At 40.6% G+C, this 19921-nt stretch overlaps 2 protein-coding genes across 12 annotated transcripts in view; one reads left to right on the forward strand and one right to left on the reverse strand.

The window, feature by feature from the left end:
- The window catches only part of stk32c (serine/threonine kinase 32C), a 250272-nt gene that overhangs the window by 224406 nt on the left and 5945 nt on the right, over window positions 1-19921 (forward strand). Inside the window, exon 17 of one of the 10 annotated variants that reach the window (XR_003675560.1) lies at window positions 5168-5280. The exons of 7 other annotated variants lie outside the window; for them this stretch is intronic. Coding sequence is in view for 2 of the 3 variants with exons in the window: in XM_028467687.1 (XP_028323488.1) it covers window positions 5168-5369 (202 nt within the window). In the remaining variant the exon portion in view is untranslated. Of the gene's footprint in view, window positions 1-5167; window positions 7713-19921 lie in introns of those variants that run through there. 2 more of the 10 variants (XM_028467687.1, XM_028467689.1) reach the window with 2 other exon arrangements.
- Window positions 16626-19921, reverse strand: part of galm (galactose mutarotase) — a 40448-nt gene continuing 37152 nt past the window's right edge. The window contains exon 9 of one of the 2 annotated variants that reach the window (XM_028467696.1): window positions 16626-17214. In XM_028467696.1, coding sequence (XP_028323497.1) covers window positions 17137-17214 — 78 coding nt within the window. In that variant the 3' untranslated portion in view covers window positions 16626-17136. The remainder of the gene's footprint in view (window positions 17215-19921) is intronic. The other variant, XM_028467695.1, reaches the window with a different exon arrangement.

The raw sequence follows: 19921 nt of genomic DNA on the forward strand, positions 1-19921 counted from the left end.
TTTGTATCCAAGGAACTTTACTACAGACGTCATTAGGCGTTTTAATGCAGATCAACCTCTCAGTGACTTTCCCTAAATTATCTGCATCCACAATGTTATAAAAAAACTACCGTTTGCACAAAAAAAAAAAAAAAGTAAAGCAGAACAACATTAGTAATGATGTGAGCACGTCTGTGGTGTGTGACGTTACTAATGTGTTTCTGAGAAAAGTGTCAAGGTTCATTAAAGTGTTCAGAAACAGTGTTCAGGTGGGCGGAGCCAGGTAGAAACCCAGGGCTTCTTAGATAAAACCTGCCAGCGACCAGGTTGAGTTCATGGACAATGTTGCCACTCCAGATAAGAACACACCTCGCATTTAAGAATGGGATACTCAGAGTTTCCCTCGTTTGAGCCCGAACATACTCAGAGTTTGAACATAACCCGCTTTATGGAATACCCCTCTATGCTGCAGCCTGACCCTCCTCCATCCACCGACTATTGGAGCAAATAGACATTCAGCGAAGATAAAGTTACATTGTTAGAGACTTTAAATGCCATAATCTACGTTGTTGGACTTTTAAAAGCTTTTATACCATATGGATCTTTTATTCTCTCCTACCTGTTGTTTAACTTAGTGATTTACAACTGACAGCAAGTCTCTCCCTCCATGTTAGTGTATCTCCCATATTAAAGCATGTGTTGAGTGTTGTATCATGTAGAACATAATAAATAACACTGCTTAATTTGTACTCTCACATTCTTTAAGTTACAGAGTGTGCTGAACATTTCAAGCTGCATTTTGGATTTATTTTAGCAGATCCATAATACAGATTTCAAAACTTATGTTACAGAAATGAAAAATATAAATAATAAAAACAGTTAAATTGGTACATTTGTTTTCATTCCTTATTTATGAAGCGAAACTCGAGAGATTTTATATATTTAATTATCATTATTATAATTTATTTTTAATATGAGCTCATAACGTCTTTTTTGCTGAATACAATACATACGTGTGCTGTGAATAAACTTGTGATTAGATTGCTGAATTTATAAGGTGTTGGACACTTGTGGCGTGGGACATATAATAGGACTACAATGAAAGTGCGCAGCATAAATCTCTATGTGTAAGACATGTCTTCTGTATGATCAAGTGTTTGTCATTTCACTTGCTTAACTTTTACCACTGGCACATTCCAGTCGATGTACATGTATGTGTTATTCACTCTACAGTGACATTAAATGGGCTTGTATTTTATTCTTGTGACCAGATGCAGGATTGATTCCCAGAGGTAGCGACTCAAATGTTTATTTTTATGAGACAGATCATATACGTGTTCATTGTTTTATTGTTATTATACAGAAGTGCGAGACACGTAACTTCCTGTTTACAACAGCCACGGAGAGTCCACTTTGCACTGAGAAGTCCGGTGTTATACATGTGACGCGTCCACACACAGAGCTGCAAACACAATCACATATTAACACTTTAAACAGTTGTACAACGTAAATAAAAGCTACTCGGCATCGACGAGGGCAGCTTGGCACCAGGGTCCTCTTTGACCACATCTGCCGTTGCTACAGCAACTAGCCACGCTAATGGAAGTCGGTCGCCAGTTAAAAGAGAATGCTCCAGCTACAGACCCGCATGCCAATGTGAAGGAAGTTGAACTTCCAAATATATGGGTTAAAATGGGAGAATAGTTGCAACTTAAACTATAACACCAGTACTTCCGCATTCAGAACGCTGTGACCGGAAAATCATTGCATCCTGACGCCAAACGCAGAAATGATGCGTGCATATAGACCGTTGCAGTGTTATTAAGTTTGGTCTGTCCATCTCATACCACAATACATCATTTAGTTCAGTCAAAACCTTTGGAAATTGTTCCCCAAGTGATGATAGCACATAATGCTTTGAGAAAAGTTACATGTAAAGGATTTTCAATTTATCGGCGAGTGGTTGGGCTCCAAAATAGAAATTAGGAATTTGCATAAAGAAACATAGTTTTATATTCCAAGAAGGAGAAATCTTTACAGTGTCGGTGTCCTGCGGGGCATTCGCGGGCAGTGCCCCCCCCACTCTTCCCAGTACAGGAGCTTTTTATTCATCAAAGATATCTCATTGGCTTTCGCAACTGACTGTGTCTATTCATTGACTGCTCCATAGATATAATATAATGTGGTGTCATTGTTTTACATTTGTGCTATTGAACGTACCCTAGAGCTGTTGTTACGATCAGGCAATAGAAAGTGTATGTCTATGGCCTGCTCTGTTGATTCATGTGACGTCACTCACATTGCTGCTTCGCGACAAAGCTAGAGTGCTAAATTCAGATGGAGAGCAGGAAATTTGAGAATCTGCCCTCTGAAATCATCAAAATGCCCATGTTTTGTGTTGAGTTTACAGCTGCTCCAATCGTTCTAACCGAGAAATGGAAAAGAGATTTTATAGAGTACCAAAGATTGTCATTCACAAAGGTGAGAAATGTAAAAAGCTCACAGAACAATATGGATTTTAAACCTTTGTCTGTGGTCGGGAGGAGCAGAGTCTGCTGATGTCCGTGTCTGTAGCGATCACTTCGTCAGAGGTATGTTAGCGTGCTAATTTTGTTTTTGTGGCTGTGTTTATATAGCATTAGGAATCAGTGTACCCTTCATTCTTTGGTTATTCCGTTTTAAAACCAAATCAAAATAACAAATAAACGGTGTGGTTATTTTGTTTTTCTGATTTAAAAACAAAACAGAAATATAGAAAAACCAGATAAGCAGTGTTTTCTGTTTGTGTGATATTTATGGAGAAATTAGATCAAGAACTGAAGTCCGCTGCACCTTGTTTCCCTCGGCCCAGGTCCTGGACCAGGTTTCCTCACACAATAGGACTGTTTGGGATTTATTTCAGCAGTTTTCTGGTCCTGCTCATGTTTTCATTCAGTCTGTGAATGTTTTAGCTCTTAGCTCTTAAAAAGCTCGAGCAGCTGTAGTTTTGTTTCGCAGTGTTACGATCCAAAGAGTATCCAAATAAACTGGTGACTGGCTATTAACTGTGAGGCTGGTGTGAGGAACAATAGATGTTAGAACTTCTACCATTTGACACTTTAGCAAAAAAATTACAGCTTTTTTTTACGGTAGTAATAAATGTTTTTGCACGTTTTAAATACTGCTAACAGCAGCCATCAACACACGGAAGTTGATCATAAGAAATGAGGGGCACCAGTAGATATATTACATCACCTCTGGTTCCACACATGTGCATGTTTTACTAACATCCATTTTTTGGTTTTGATTTATTAATGTATTAATAACGTTCCAATTCACCAGTAATGTGACTTTTACGTTGTTTCTTTTTATGGCCGGACTGGGAGCAAAAGTCCGCCAAGTCACCAGTTTATCTGGATACTATTTGGACCGTAACACTGTTGGTAAAGTTGGCAGATATTCACAGATTCAGACTTCCAGCATCAATAACTCTTTAACAAAACATCATCGACACACAAATTACGCCTCTGCCATCAGTGTGAGGTGGACAACATGATACATGATCATTTTATCAAACGCAGCAGAATAAAAGTCCGTCTGTGTGTCCTCTCTGTGTGGTAAGATTAAAACATGTCACATTAGATTTAATTTTAAAACGGAAAAAATGCTGCTGGTTTGCTTTTTGGTTTTTCCGTTTTTTATTTCTGGTTTTAAATTAATAAAACCAAAAAACCAACCGTGGGGGTGGTTGATGCTCCTCGGAACGGAGAGTTTTTGTGCCCCCCGCAGTTTTCTTAATGCCCTCCCATTTAATATGGCCTGGCGCCGACTCTGAATCTTTATAATATAAATTAAAACAGAGATATTATTTTTTTCTTACATTCCCACATGCAGTTATGAGTAAATGACAATAGTAATAAAAAGGTGGGGGTTTTTTTCCGGATTTTAAGAGACTGCTACCAGTCTGCACATGCTGTCAAAGGTCAACACTACAAGAAGTGCAATCTTTTTTTAGACAGCAATGCATTTTATTTTTAATTTTTTTGTTATTGCAATTAAATAAATTGCATTATTTTATTGCATAATTGTGACCATCACCAGCCCTCCCTAAGGAAGGGTAAGAAACACTTTATTAAAGGGAGAATATAAAAAGAGAGGGCAGTGTTACACCTAGTTGAGGGGGTGGGGGGGAGGTGGAGGGGGAAGAGAGCAAGGAGGAGCGATTCAAGGAAGAGAAATGGAAGGGTGGGGAAGAGTTTACTGTAAAGTGAGATGTGAAGTTGTAGGCGTGAGGCTTAACTATAATGGTGGTGGCTGTGGGCAGAGGGAAGGAGTGAGTGGTAATACCTGAAACAGGTATTTGGGATCAACTTGTCTAAAGTTAAGCCCACTACAAGTTTTATCCCACAGTCTAAGGCATGCTAGTGCATCGTTGACCGACGTATGTGCAAGAAACTGCCACTGTAAACCCAAGCGCTGCCCCGGACTCGAGGACGCAGCCAGAATAGTAGAAAAAGATATTAAAAAGTGAATTTGAAAGGGGCAAAGAATATTGACAAAATACACTACTTGAAATGTGTCTAAGATTTTAAGTACTAATATGTAAAAAAAAAAAAAAAAAAAAAAACCTATTAAACAGCACATTATTTTTTTAAAATTATCTATCAGTTTTGATTGGTGATCACTAAAATAATGTGGTTATTTCTCTAAAGATTTTATGAGTTGCTGGGTAAGCGACTTCTACATACTATTTTTTTGATAAAGGGGCAGTTGGTGGCCTTGTCGTTAAGGAAGCGAGCGTGTAATCGGAGGGTCACCTGTTCAAATCTCACACAGGCCATCACTGTGGGATGTTTAACAAGTCCCTTAACTCCAAAACCAACTGCTGCCCGGGCGCCTTACTTTCTATCCGTACGCAGTGCCCCTCATTGGCCAGTTTAGGTCACGTTACCCTGATTAAACCTAACCGTAAACCTAACAATTTTTAGTGTTAGGGTTAGGGGTTTAACCCTAAAAATTGTTTCGATATAGGGTTATACCCTAAACCTAACCCTAAGACGCTACGTACTTGTACTTCGGTAAACGCAGCAATAGGGGGTTGTGCGTATGGCAACCGTACGAATAGACACCTTCTAAAAAATACCAGCATGAATTACACTGTTAATATTGAACACTTGATGATTCTACACTGTTTTGTTGTCTTTCGCAGATTAAAAAAGAGGCACCACAAGAGTCATTCGAAAAATGATTCTGAAGAACCAGGTGGAGACGGCAATGGAGAACCTGAAATAGGGGCAACTGATAATGATGCACAGGAGCAGGAACCAGAACGAAAACATGACCCTGAACCCCCCTCATCCTCCAAACTGAGCTTTTGCGGCTCAGTGTGCTCCTCCCCCAGCAACTGCTAGCCCATGTAACTCTTGCAATGAAGATGTCTGTCATTCTGGTAGATGGCCTTCTTTGATGTGAACAGAGAAGGCTAAAAGCAAGACCCACAGTGAACCCCACATTCATCCTTCATTTATTCCCCTGTAGCATATTTCTGGTAAAGCATGAATTTATTCCCAAATTCCCTGCCGCTGTACCAATCTGCACAAATTAAACTCTGATGTCTATGCAATCCTACCATTTAGCAGGAAAAACAAGGTGTCAATCGGTAGGTATGTCGATCATATTGAAAAATCTCCACAGGCATGATGACATCCCCAGCAATAGTAGCACACTGTTGACAGAGTGTGACAGAGGCCACTTCTTTTTTTTTGTCAGATAATGGATTTAGCAGGCAGAGGCACTCAGCTTGTGGTGTTGCTTGTTTCGTCTGCTCCAACCTCCTTTCAGCCTCTTTCATGTAACGTGCGCTCTCAATTTGGAACATTTCTTCTTTATAATTTCTCCTTCTCTCCTGACACTTTTCTGAAACATGATAACACTAACTTTCCATGGCTGCATCTGCTCCTCCAAGATAGAACATTTTGGCATTGTGTCGTAAATCGATTTTACGTTGTGCCTGCCAGTGCTCACCAGTATTTGACTCTCAATTTGTAAACAATTCCTGCTTAAGCGTTAGTTGTTTAATATATTCCCTAGCCTTCTTCTTTAAACCATTATGGGAAATTAGAGCAGCAAATGTTATGTTTGTTGCTGTGTGAAATGTCAGAAACTTAGGAGTTTTAAATGGGCAGTCACAACTTGGGTTGGGAGGGATAAATTCCAACCAGCATTATTAAGGAATTTATCAGAAAGCTTTATATTATTTAAATTACTTCATCCCCTTATTAGCTGTTTGGGTAGTATTATTATCAACCTGGGTTTGATGTGTAGCTGTGCCCACTTTTTACTTTCAGACTGTAGTGATCACTAAAAAAGGGATTTTGGCATTGTTCAAGGTGGACCACAATCTAAATACTAGGGATTATGTAGCAAAATACCACCTTTAAAAACAGGGACTAACAGCAACACTGCTATGAACGCTTGGCCGCCATCAAGCTAGTTACTGGTATTGTTGGACAACTTTACTGTCTAACATGTACTTCTTTTAGGCCTATGAGGTTAATTAGAACTGAAGCTAAAGCTGGTGTTTAGCCTTGCTTAGTATTATAAACAGCAGCAGCCTGCCCTATTAAAGAAGCGACTCCAACTTAGCACGCCTTGAGGTTTTGTCAAAATAGGGACATGATATTTCCAACACTTATCTATATACACAGTATAATAATATCAACACAAATGCAGGTTGCTTAGAGGTCTGAAACCACCACTGCCAATGCATAGACATGCAATATGCACTCTCCTGGCCATTGTTGCCTATCACAACAGATAATAAATCACACCAAGACAAATCGGAAATTAAGTTTACAACTGTGAACAAATACAGCTGTGAATCAAACCTGAAATAAAGCCTAGTTCTCTTTCCTAACATTTGTTTCGATGTCTCACTATGGGATATACGCCTCCGCAACATACAGTATCTCAGAAGCCTAATCTCATTATGCCAATCCTGATTGGCTGGTGAAATATATTCATTCGCCGCAGGTAGTCCTGTCTACTATAAGTAGAGGGGCGAGTGGCTGGAACGCCAAGTCAGCCTGTCAGAGCAGGAACCCTTCCTTCCCTGCTTGGCATGCTCCTGCAGTCATCTGTTGCATCCCCCCAAAAACCGAGCCTGCCCGCCATGTCCGACCGCTTACAGTCAGGCCTGACGAAGCGCTCCTACAAGGCTGCAGCGCTCTCGACCAGAGCACTCAATGTGTTGTCGCTGCTCATGGCATACCAGGCGGAGCTATGTGACAACCTTGGATCAACTCCGGACCTGACCAGGTAGGAGGAGATGTCGGTGGTAACTGGCTTGCGCCTCCGGGTCCAGCGCTGTGCGGTCCACGCCACAGGGAGAGCGATGGGGACCATCGTCCTCCATGAGCGGGCCAGCTGGCTCGACCTGGCGAACCTGTCAGAGAACGAGACGTGTTCCTCTCAGCTTCCCCGGTGACCCAGCTGGATGTTCCCCGTTCTCCAGCTCCACTTGTTCTGCTACCAAGCATACAATTGAGGGCACCCCACGCCCCCGCCTTCCCGCTACCACGGCTTGGTCCGAAGGCTACTGGGAGAAAAGGATGTTTTTATGGTGATTCCGGCTGTTGCTCCTCAAAAAAATGTCAAAATCACATGCACACACTCATGTCTCCACCCTCTCCTCTGCACACACCCAACACAGCATAACGTGGATGGCTGTTCATCATAGGAATGGGATCCACACAAGGTTCCTGCTGCTTAACAGAAGGTTTTCCTTGCCTCCATGATGAATTCATGTTGGGTGTGGGATACATATGTATGTGTATATACGTATACATGCATATGTGTGTATCCATAAAATGAAGAATCCGTCCTTAAGACTGCTCTACTGTAAAGTGTCTTGAGATACCATTGGTTATGATTTGGCGCTATACAAATAAAAGATTGATTGATTGATTGATGTTCCCAATAAGGTGTGCCCCGCTGATGCACCCAGGCCAATGGCTAAGGGCGCAGAAAATAATCAAACAATAAAAAACAGAATATGTCACCATAAGCAGCACAGTGGCGATGCCCGCTGGTCCCTCTTTAGGGGAACCTCTCTTGGTGGAGGGAACCACAAGGGGACCACAATTTGGTCTCTGCCGTCGTGCTGCCGCCCGGTGAGAACGAATGTCGCTCCCCTCGAGGTCGTTGGTGCGGTTCTACCACGAGATGGTGCCACCAAACTGCAGTTAAGGCCCCTCTCGGTGGACGAGCTGCTGCAGGCATTCACTCTCTCCCTCAGGGGGAGGAAGTGGGCCAAGCTTGCAGCCCCGCCCTGGGTATTGCGGACAATAACGGAAGGGTACAGACTGCAGTTTGCAGCTGTCCCCCCTCATTTTGCTGACATTCTACACTCACAGGCCCTGGGAGAGTGAGCCCGTATTTTACAGGAGGAAATCCTCTCATTGTTAAAGGAGACATATCATGCTTTTAAATCCTTCCTTTTTACATATAAATCATACAGTTGTGGTCTATATAAAGCGGAACTGCAATGCATGGGTCTGAATTCCTCATTATTATAGCTCCACCAAAGGGGTGGACCCCTTTTCTGATGTGCTCCTGAGAGCAAATCGTTTTGGTGCGGTCTCTTTAAATGCAAATGAGACACTTCATACCCCGCCCCCTCTCCAGGTTGCAGAAGTGACACTCGGTTCAACTCCACCCTGTTCGGCCATTTTTGTAGTTTGATAGAAGAGATACGATTGTCTAGTGGCGCAGAAAATGTTTCTTCACACGTTATTTACAAAATGTCAACAACAGAAGACTTGTCCATCCAGCTTTACATGTTCGAGCCAGAGTCTGACCCAGCGGAGCGAGATGAAAATTAAGATGATGAACCTGCAGAACCCTAACAAGTGAGCTAACACAAGCACCGAGCTAACGCTAGCGCCAATCAATGCATTTTAATAGTCTTTTCGGAGACAAAAACGGCAAAATGAAATGACTAATGAAAAGTTTAGACTTAAATTAAATCACTTCGGCCAAATCATCAAGGATCTAAAACGAGCACACAGCGCTAACAAAACAATGACAGGGACGTCTTATCATTACACTTTTTAGCGTTATTTACAGCTTACTGAAGTGCTCTGTTCGTCGTCTCCAAAGATAGAAGGAATTCACCCCTCAATCAGACAAAGTCTTTCGGCAAATCCTTCTTTATACTGGCAAAGCAGTCATCCTTGAAGTGCTTCGCACACAAAAATTAACTTACCCACAGATGTGGGTACATTTCCGTAAAGAATAAAATTCAACCAGGCACTTCGAAAAGGTTCTGATGCTGGGAGATGGTGTAATGAAGCGTGTGGGTTACTACACACGACCGTGGCTCTGATCGAGAGGTTGGGGGTTCGATCCTAGAACCTGACTGTGTCGAAGTGTCCTTGGGCAAGACACTGAACCCTAAGTTGCTCCCAGTGGTTGACTAGCGCCTTGCATGGCAGTCCTGTCCCACAGGTGTGTGAATGTGAGAGTGATTGGGTGAATGAGCTGATATGTAAAGCGCTTTGAGACTGCTTCAGTGTGGTGATAAAGCGCTATATAAAATCAAGTCCAAAATCAAGTCCATTTACATTCAACAACCAAACATTTTGATTTATCACTTCAGCATCCTTGAGCTTGGACTACAAAATAAAAGTGAGAAATAAAAATGGCGGATTGCCCGAAGTGTTGGGCCTGGAGTCGATGTCCTAATTTGGCAGTTCCGCTGCAAATACTGTGACGTTATTGTTCAAAAAACGTAATAGAGAATTTTAAAAATCGAAACAGATTGAAAAAATTTGACCAAAACAGAATATAGATATCAACGGAGCACCTGAAGAGACTAATTTGAACTTTTCTGTACTTCTAAACACTCTAAATATACAACAAAATGCATTTAAGGACTAAAAGAGTGGATTTAACCATGATATGTCCCCTTTAAACAAAGGAGCAATTTCTGTCTTTTCTCCCGCACTGTAAGAGCGGCTTTTAGTCCAGGTATTTTCTGGTCCCCAAATCCGGGTCCGGGATTCGCCCTATCCTGGATTTACATGCATAACTTCCTGCTGCGCATGGTGGGGTCAGAACGATTGGTTCACGTCTATTGACCTAAAAGATGCGCGTTTCCACATCCCGATATATCCTCCCCACAGAAAGTACCTATGGTTCGCTTTCCAGGGGATATGTTACGATTACTGGGTCCTCCCCTTCGGCCTCTCACTGAGACCTAAGGTGTTTGTACAGTGCAATGAAGCGCCGGTGACCAAGTTGAGACCGCAGGGAATCAGCTGGGCCACATACTGTATCTGAACGACTGGTAGCACTCTGGCCTTCGTCTCCGACTGTGCCAAAAGCAAACACGTATTCTGTTCTCCTAGGTGACCTATGTTTCATGATAAACATGGAAAAGAGCATGTTGGTACCGGTACAGGAGATTCTGGGTCTATCCCTGCATTCGGTGCCGTTCACAGCGCACTTTCGGCTGCACGGGTGGAAACTTTTGCAACGTATCTCACAATTTTTCAACCGCATGTGGGCTGGACTTTGTGCGTCATGGGGCACGGAGGGTATGGGTCACAGTGCGCGTGCCCCGTTTTTCCTGACACAAGGAGTGCCTATCCCACATTTTACTCAGAGAACTGGTGTTCTGCAAATAACCTTATTTTTTTCAACGTACATCATCAATTGCCGTATTGTTTTTTTTTAGTTTTAGCATGTACCTTGACAGTATAGAATCATCCTGTTTTTGACAAAGCCAGAAGCTTGAACTCCTACAGCCATTTTCTGCATGCGCAAGTTTTTGATGACACCATACCTCATGCTCAATTGATTATCCATGCAGTCCAAAATCAGGGAGTATCTTTGGCCTGTGTGACTGTTCCAAAACGGTGATATTTTTGTCAACTGTATTCTACACAAACCATAATACTTGTTGTGTTAAAAGGATGACCTAGTATTCTAGGCAACAGTTGTATTGAAATGTTATATTCAAGTTAATATTCAAGTGGAAATAGGGCACTTGCTGTGTGCGTGTGTGTGATGATGATTAGTGCACTCCAACCGCCAAAAACAGGTAAACGTGTGTGCTGGCAGATAAATTAAGTCAGTTTACCTGTCCCTGTGGCGGGTTTAACACATCTGATAGAAGTATAATGAAATTGCACATGCCCCTCCCAATAACATTCAACTACACTTCAAAAATTTGAGCCAAAGACACAATTATCATAAAAACAACATAAGGTACGGGTAGAAGCACTGAAATGTGGGAAATGCAGTCTTTTATTGTACAAACAGAGGTTAAAGCTTCTCTCCCCTTTGAGGACCATGATACCAATGCAGGCTGTGCCATCCTGATGCACTCATTGCGTCAGCAGACCGTAGAAACTTCCCCGAATGGGCTTTGTGGTCCGCTCAGGAAGCCCAATGGAAGGTGGAGAGACATCAATTCTACTCTCCTCAAACTGAAGACTTTCTGCTAACTCCACAATAGACTCAGAAAGTCAAACCCATATATGATAAAGGTTCATGACACAGAGGTTCAAGCCTTTATTTCTTAAAACTTTGATTATGGCTTACAGATAATGAAAACCCAAAATTCAGTGTCTCGGAAAATTAGAATATTACATAAGATCAATTAAAAAAAAGGATATTTGTAACGTAATGTTCTTCTGAACATACTTTTCACAGGAAAAGTATGTTTATTTCTATGCGTCAATTCTTGGTTGGGCCTCCTTTTGCATTAATTACTGCATCAATGCGGACCGACACCAGCAGATGACATGGCAGCCCAAATCATCAGACTGCAAAAACTTCACACTGGACTCCAAGCAACATGGATGCTGAGCCTCTCCACTGTTCCTCCAGATTCTGGATCACAAAATCTCCATACATATTTTGATAGCAGCTACCAAAAAATGTGACCAGCTGTGTTCAAGAGTGATGAAAGTCGGTGGTTATACATGTGATGAATAAATAAGTCACCTCAAATAGTTTATTTGGTATGTCACCTTTTTCCGTAGCTACAGTGAGGACACATATTTTGACAACTGGTCTATTTAAATACCCAAATATTTAAATAGACACTTTTAAACCAATTGCAGAGCTACTGATATGTGCGCATGTGCAGTGTGGAGAAAATGTAATAAGCCATATGATTGGCTGAAAGCAAACACACCTGACTAACTGACAAATCTGTCAATCAGTTTTATCAGTCTCAAAATTCACCACACACATTTCTCTCACAAATGCACAGAGGTTTCACAGCACAGAAGCAGTTTGTAAATGCACATTCTGTGGATTTATATTTACAAGTGTGCCTCAAAATAATATTTGTGAAGTAGAGCGTGTGCATTTCAGAATTTATATTACAAGTTTGCTTAAAATATAAATTTGCAAAACAAAGCATGTGCATTCGTGAAAAACCATGCAAGAGTTCATTCATTATGATACTGTTCTGAATTTATACTAATCAGTTGAATTCATTGAAATACACAAATATGCAGCAATCAGTATATTGGTTTAATCAAACATGACAAGCAGCTAACCAATCAAACTTTAATTTATATTGCACTTTTCAAACAAATCAAATAAAAATCAAAGTAGAAGTTAAATGTTGATAAAACAAAATAGTAGATTACATGAAGGCATGAACTAATACATAAATAAGTTAAAAATATCAATGTTTTTTTCAGCTCCTCTCACATCCTCTGCTCCAGCAGCTTGGAGCTTAATAGCAGGAAGCAGGTAATCCTGTTGAAATGTTGTTCACGCCAAATTTAAAAAGTTGGTGTGAACAACATTAACCCTATAGTCTAAGGTAAATAATCAACATTTGGGAACAAACCCCTCCCATTGCATTCACCTCCACGAGTTTATGCTATTTACGTAAGGAAGTCATTTTTGGCGCAGCCCTTTTTATTTCTCTGGTCTGTGTGAGCGAGTTCAAGCAGCCCGCTGGGACGCTTCACACGTCCAGAGGGGGCCGAGCGGAGTAATGGAGGACATGGAGTCCGAGGAGGAGCAGCACGAGGAAAATGAATCCAGGTTTATCGCTCCAAAGAGAAGCACAAGGAAATGGAAAAAAAAAAACAGTTTAGGGAGTTACTTTCTTCTGACGGAAAAGAAAGTGAGACAGGGCAAGATCAAATAAGCAAGTGTGATGACTTTAAAGTTTTTTTTTAAGACATTAGAGGAGGGAAGTTCTTTTAGAGACGCTACTCCCAGAGGGGTATTCCATAAAGGCGGGTTAACAAACTCTGAGTCTATCCATAAACTCTGGGTCAACATACCCCGCGATGGGAAACGCTGGGTATCGGATTCCATTACAGCTGGTATGAAGTGGGTCAATCAACCCTGAGTATGTAAACCTTGGGTTACTTACATGCACGCGTGCGATAAAAAGCTATCATTAATGGATCAAAGAATACTCAAACTGCCATGACAACCAAACAGAAGATAGGGATTTATTCACCCTGATGGGTGAAATAAGCCGGTGTTTGAGGAATATGAGCCTGTTCAGTCTTCAGTGACTATAGTGGCTTAAATCACCCATAATTAGTCACACTTTTTGGTCACTTCATCACTTTATTGCTTCAGTGACGTGACGAGCGGTGGATAATATGAATAAAGTGTGTCTGAGGAGACGTGTCAGCAGCATAGGATGGCTACATAGAGAGTCCTCCTGTTACACTGGATATAAAGACAGTGGCTGCTGCTTCATATCACATCATTTATATTGATTCTTAATGTAATATTGTCGCCAGAGTCATCTCAACGTCCTAAAAAATGTCATAAAAAAACACTGAAGCGGGACGCGAACCTGCGACCCATTGCTTTCAAGAGCAGTGGCACACTTCACTGCGCCATCATACCTTCAAAGATGTATGCTCTACAGACTTAACTGTATAACAATATAAAACAACAATCGAGCCTTAAAAGTTTATTCATTTAAATGATCATCTCCTCCTTTATATTATCCACAGGTTTTTATCCAGAGAACTTTACTACAGACGTCAGTAAATGTTTTAATGCAGATCAACCTCTCAGTGACTTTCACTTAATGATCTACATCTACAATGTTATAAAGAAAACTACCGTTTGCACAAAAAAAAAAAAAAGTCGTAAAGCAACACAACATTAGTAATTATGTGAACATGTCTGTGGTGTGTGATGTTACTATTGTGTTTCAGAGAAAAGTGTTAAGGTTTATTAAAGTGTTCAGGTGGGCGGAGCCAGGTAGAAACCCAGGGTTTCTTTGATAAAACCTGCCAGCGTTGGTTCACGGACAATGTTGCCCGGGTAACATACTCAGAGAAGAACATACCTCGCTTTTTGGAATGGGATACTCAGAGTTTCCCTCATTTGAGCCTGAACATACTCAGAGTTTGAACATAACCCACTTCATGGAATACCCCTCAGACAGCTAACAAAAGTGATACAGGAAGCTATTGGAGAGGTCAAAACAGCCAGAATACTGAGGAATGGTTCACTACTAGTGTGTTGTGAAAGTCAGGAGCAGATGCTGAAAGCACTGAAGGTAGAAAGGTTTGCGAGAAGGAAGGTACAAACATCGGAAGAGTGGGGTAGAAACTTCCAGCGGGGAGTAGTGTTTGGTATTAAAGTGTCCACAGAAGAGATAATAGAGGAAATGTTTGGGGCGGAGATCTGGGAGGTGAAACGGTTGAAGACTGGTAGTTTTGGAGAAAGATGTGACAGTTTGTCTGTAATGATAAAGTTTAAGGGAGCTATTATTCCTACTAAAGTATATATGGGCTACCTGAGCTATTACGTGAGGACTTATGAAGCCCCACCACTGAGGTGCTATAAGTGCCAAACGTTTGGTCATACAGCTGCAGTGTGCAGAGGGAAGCAGCAATGTGGGAAATGTGCTAGAGAGCATGAATATGGAATGTGTGAGGATGGAATAACACCCAAGTGTGTGAACTGTGGTGGAGAGCATAGCTCAGCTTATGGAGGATGTGGTCAGTAAAAGAGAAGCAACGGTTCAGAAGGTCCAACAAAATGAGGGCTTGAGCTATGCAGAAGCTGTTAGAAAACTAAGATGAGATAAAGGAAAACTTACAAATTAATCAGTGAGGAAAGTAGATGGTTGCAAACAGATAAAGGAAGAAACATTAATTGTGGATAAGAATAATTTCATTCTATTTATGATAGATGTAATAAACTGTTCAGCTCAAACTGAAAAGATCAAAATCATCAAAATCTGCAATTATTGGAGTGATGAGTGTCCAGTCTCAGTCTGTGACTGAGGACCGCCCATTGCGAACATTTCCGGTACAGTAGGTGGCGGTATGCACCTAATAAGATAGAAAGACATGGTTGCAACCTACCTTTAAACCAAACCAAAAGAAGAGTTAAAGCAGCCCAGTGGCAACAGCGCCGCCAGTGGTCACAGATTTCGAAGTTCACAGAATTTGGTGTAACACCGCTGTTGAGTTCTTGAGGTATATTGACTGCGCCATATGATATTCATTTAATGCAATTTACATTTTACCTAAATTTGAGTGTTAGCCATTTGGATGCTTTCACAATCAAACTCAGCCAGCCTTGCTGTTGGAATGTTTATTGCCTTGTGAACCGGGGAAGTTGCTCTTTCCCGGGCTGGTCTGCTGAGCAAGGGGGGTTTACCACCATAATAAACATTTGTTCCTTCACTTCTTTGTTTCAAGCTAAAGCTTTAAACAACAGCTGTTAAGTTTCAGGTTTCTGATCAGATCCATATATGTGTGTCTTTGGCTGTTGCCCTCAGTGTAGCTTTTGGCTCTGCTGCACTCAGGACCTTGCAATGGAGGGTCTAACTCGGACACTCATCTTCACTTTGTATTAATAAAATGTTATGTTTATATCAAGAAGGTGTCTGCGGAGAATTCTTCACATCATCACATCAACATTAGGATAAAGGGGAAACCACCACATTCTGTTTCGTTAAAAAGCAGGGCTTCTCTCGACCGATCGACAACCCTCTTCTGGGGTTTTCAGACTAGGATCAAGGGGACCACGATTTGGTCCGCAGTTCAGATGTTGGTAGGTTGGCTTTCAGGCACACTGCTTTTGCATCTTAAGCTTTTGCTGCGGGCAAGGTTGTTTCGTAAAATCTAACTGGGTAAGCTAAAAAGAAATGTAAACGAAAGAAATGGACAATGAAGTTTTCTGACAGAGCGCGTCTTTTTCAAAGGATTTGGAGACGCCTCTCTCTAGGAGGAGTTTCGTTGATTGTCCAGAAATCACGTCGGTGGTTGGCTGGTCAGACCCAGAGCTGTATAGAGAGAGAATTGCAACAAATCCGTTCACTCCAATGGTTCGTTTAGTTATTTTTTTTTTTACAACGATAGCGGTTCATGGAGCCTCACAATTGTTCCCAGAAGTGAGCAGTTTACTATTGTAGCCAATACACCTTTTCGCGTGATGTCAGCATTTGACTTAGCAATGCGCGCAACCATTTTAAAAGTGGTAATCATTTGCCTGACAACCACTATTTACTGCTGATTTTGCAGTCTGGCTGATTTTTTATCGTATAATGCCCAAAACCTGAGTAGTATTTGGCTGTCTCAGGCTGTACAACCCTGAGACCAAACCATCTCCAAAAATACACACAAAATTGTTTTAATAATCAGTTATTTTAATGTAACAATACACTGTTTAAATAGAGTGCACATTTAAAATGGTACAGCTAGTGCCAATTCTGGGCTACATTAAACCGATTTGATCTCTTCTCTTGATCATTTCACCTGTTAAAATTCCTGCTGCTCTAAACTAATCCCACGTCCACCTAATTCAACCCAATCCCATAGATATGACAGTAATATCATGATATAAATCAATACATGGTAACAAAACTAAAATTTACAAACATATTGATAAGAATAAAAATCAATACAAACAAATGAGTATGAACATTTTGGGTTATTAACTCTAACAAGAAATGTCAGAGGATTCTTCTATGAATTTGATTTAAAAATGAGTAGGCTATACCCTAATTAACACAATTTAACCAAAAAAGATAAAAATTATATTTACAAAGTTGCGTTTGAAAACTTATTTTCCAATTTTCATAGTAAATATAATATTCAGGTTTAACTAATTCTGAATCTCTTACTTCCTTGTTAATACTTCTTAGCATAATACATGTCAGACGGTGCTGAAGACGTAGCGAGTGATATGATGGTAGACATCACCAGGGTGCAGAAGACAATCAGGGAAGGTATTCTGGGGGGAAAAAAGACAAGAATAAAGACTAGTGATGAACAGACTAATACATCAAACTGAAAATCTAAATATATATATTAGAGCCCGACCCATTAATTAATCAACATCTGTTAAAAAGTAACCAATGTTGAGCCGATGTTGCAGCGTAAAGATTTTCCTGCACTTTTAAGATGCCGAAATAAGTGCTTTAAGTGCTCGGACCCTACTTCTGCCTCTCACACAGACCGATAGTACAGACCCTATGAAGGTAGATATGTTGCAAAATGGGAGAGGTTGTAGAATGTGATGTGAGCTTGTGTATAAAAATCCACATACGTGAAATTAATTTCATGTCACAAATAATTGGAAAAATGTGAACCTGTAGATTTAACATTTAAACTCGAAGAAAATATTCACACGACCAGTGACGTGTCGTGACCACTAAAGTTGGGTAGGCACGTTGCAAATCGAGACCACCAATGACAATTTCATATGTTTCTGCTGGCAAGTGTTAATTCAATTCAAATCAATTTTAATTGTATTAAGCAATTTCCAACAAAGTCATTTCAATGCGCTTATCAAAATATAAAATTCATAATAAGAAAGAAAAAACCCAACAAGATTCACATGAACAAGCATTTAGCCATCAAACAAAATCAACATCATAAACACCATAAAATAAACATAAACAACTATTTAATATAGCCTCCATACTCTCCCAACAAGATATATCTCATGACACAACAGCACATCCGTTGTTTGTGTTGGAAACACAGAAACACGGAAAAAATGACAACAACTCAGAACAGCCTCAGTGAAGAGCATCTACAAAGCCAATCCTTCCTTTTGTACCATTCACTGTGAAAGGTATGAAACATTTTCTGACCTTACCTTTGCTGAAGGTCTGGTAGCTCAAGTGTTGGTCTCCCATCTTTTAAAAGCTGTCGTTTTTCCTCAAAAAAAAGTTTTTCTATCATCTCTGACGCTGTCATCCTGCCTGTAGTGTTGTCCCACCCACTAGCTAGAGAACGTAGCAGCAACGGTCACATGGCATGAATTCACTAATGTACTGTGAACTTACGTATAGCATTTAGAATAGCGCGGTTATGTCTAAAAGCAGCTCTCTATGCTGCCTTTGGACGTAAATGGTTGTCATCTTGGGGACCTGACTGCGAATGCGCAAACACGCAATGGGAACAGAGGCAGAGGAGCAACGTGCCTTTGGGAGGGGGCGTGGCATCCCTCTGCCTTACAGTGGAGTGAGACTGTGCAGCTGTTCCAGGAAATAGCGCTGTTTAGTAATTTAAACTATGAAACGCACAAAATGTGGACACTTTCAAACTTATAAGTGCTGTAGGCTATTGGAAATGGAAAAATAAATAATTTATCATTATATTATAATTAAAACAAATAATCAAAACATCAATTCACCCTTGGGTAGGCACTGCCTACCTTGCCTACCCTGACGGCACGTCACTGCACACGACATGCATGATCTGATTGTGAAGTCACAGAAAATAATACTCACAAATGATTCATTTATACACATAAAATGATCTTGTAATCCAATCCAACATTTACTTGCATATTTTTTTTAATTACTTGTATCAATTACTGTTTACAACCAAAACAAGCGGTTACAACTTCTCAATTCTGCCATTACAGTTGGACAAACTACTTTTCTCGTGTGAATCTGCGCTGCTTGACTTTTGCAACACATTTTGCGAGACGTCTGTTGCAGAACAGATTTGTACCTGTAAATTTTAACTCTACAGGTTCACATTTTTTTTCCATAATTTGTAACATGAAATTAATTTCATTTGTGTGGATTTTTTTATACACAAGCTCACATCACATTCTACAAGCCCTCCCATTTTGCAACCCAATCACAGCTCTTTTAATCCCCACCAAATGAAATTTGGCTTTAGGAACTCTATTCCACAGAAAGAGCTGTATGCTTTCTTCTGGAAAAAATAAATAAATAAAAATTGATAGGATGTATTGTAGGAGCAGTGTCCTTTGACCTTAAGAATGCTTTCAATATGATCAACCATTAAATATTATTCAGCAAAATCTCTCCCCACGTACTGTGCACAAGGTGGAATCATACCTAACACACAGAAATCAATTTGTACAATATTCAGGCTCTCCAATCTGTGAAAACCAGCTGGGACTACCTCAAGGCTTAGCCCTATCGCAACTACTATTTAGTCTTTACAACTTTTCAAGTAGCTGCCCATCCAATGTACGTACAGTGCCAGTTATACACACATGATGTTGTCATTTATGTTCATGCTAAAAAGAATCGTCAAGCTGCTCAACAACTCACATCTGCTATGAAAAATGCTTCAGAATGGCTGGAGAGGTCCCAACTGATCCTTAATATAAAACTGTCCGTATATTATTTTCCAAAATTATATTGCCGAAGATAACACCCTGTACTGATAATACTATTACATCAATTTATCACAAAAAGCAATCGAAACACACCCACAAGAACAAGCTCCAGAGGTAACTGTAAAATCCCATCAAGAAAAACCACCTTTGGACAGACTGTATTTTCACACCGTACCTTTCATACATGGAACACCATCCCAACAACAATACGAGAGCTCTCAACTAGTAGCTCCTTTTCCAACCAACTCAGATGCTGTACAGTCAAAATTGTCCTCACAACCAAACAAAACCTTGCACAATAATGTGACTGCACTTTTTCACAGGAGCAGGG

The sequence above is a fragment of the Gouania willdenowi genome, chromosome 15 (assembly GCF_900634775.1).
Source record: "Gouania willdenowi chromosome 15, fGouWil2.1, whole genome shotgun sequence".
Classification (NCBI taxonomy): Eukaryota; Metazoa; Chordata; class Actinopteri; order Blenniiformes; family Gobiesocidae; genus Gouania; species Gouania willdenowi.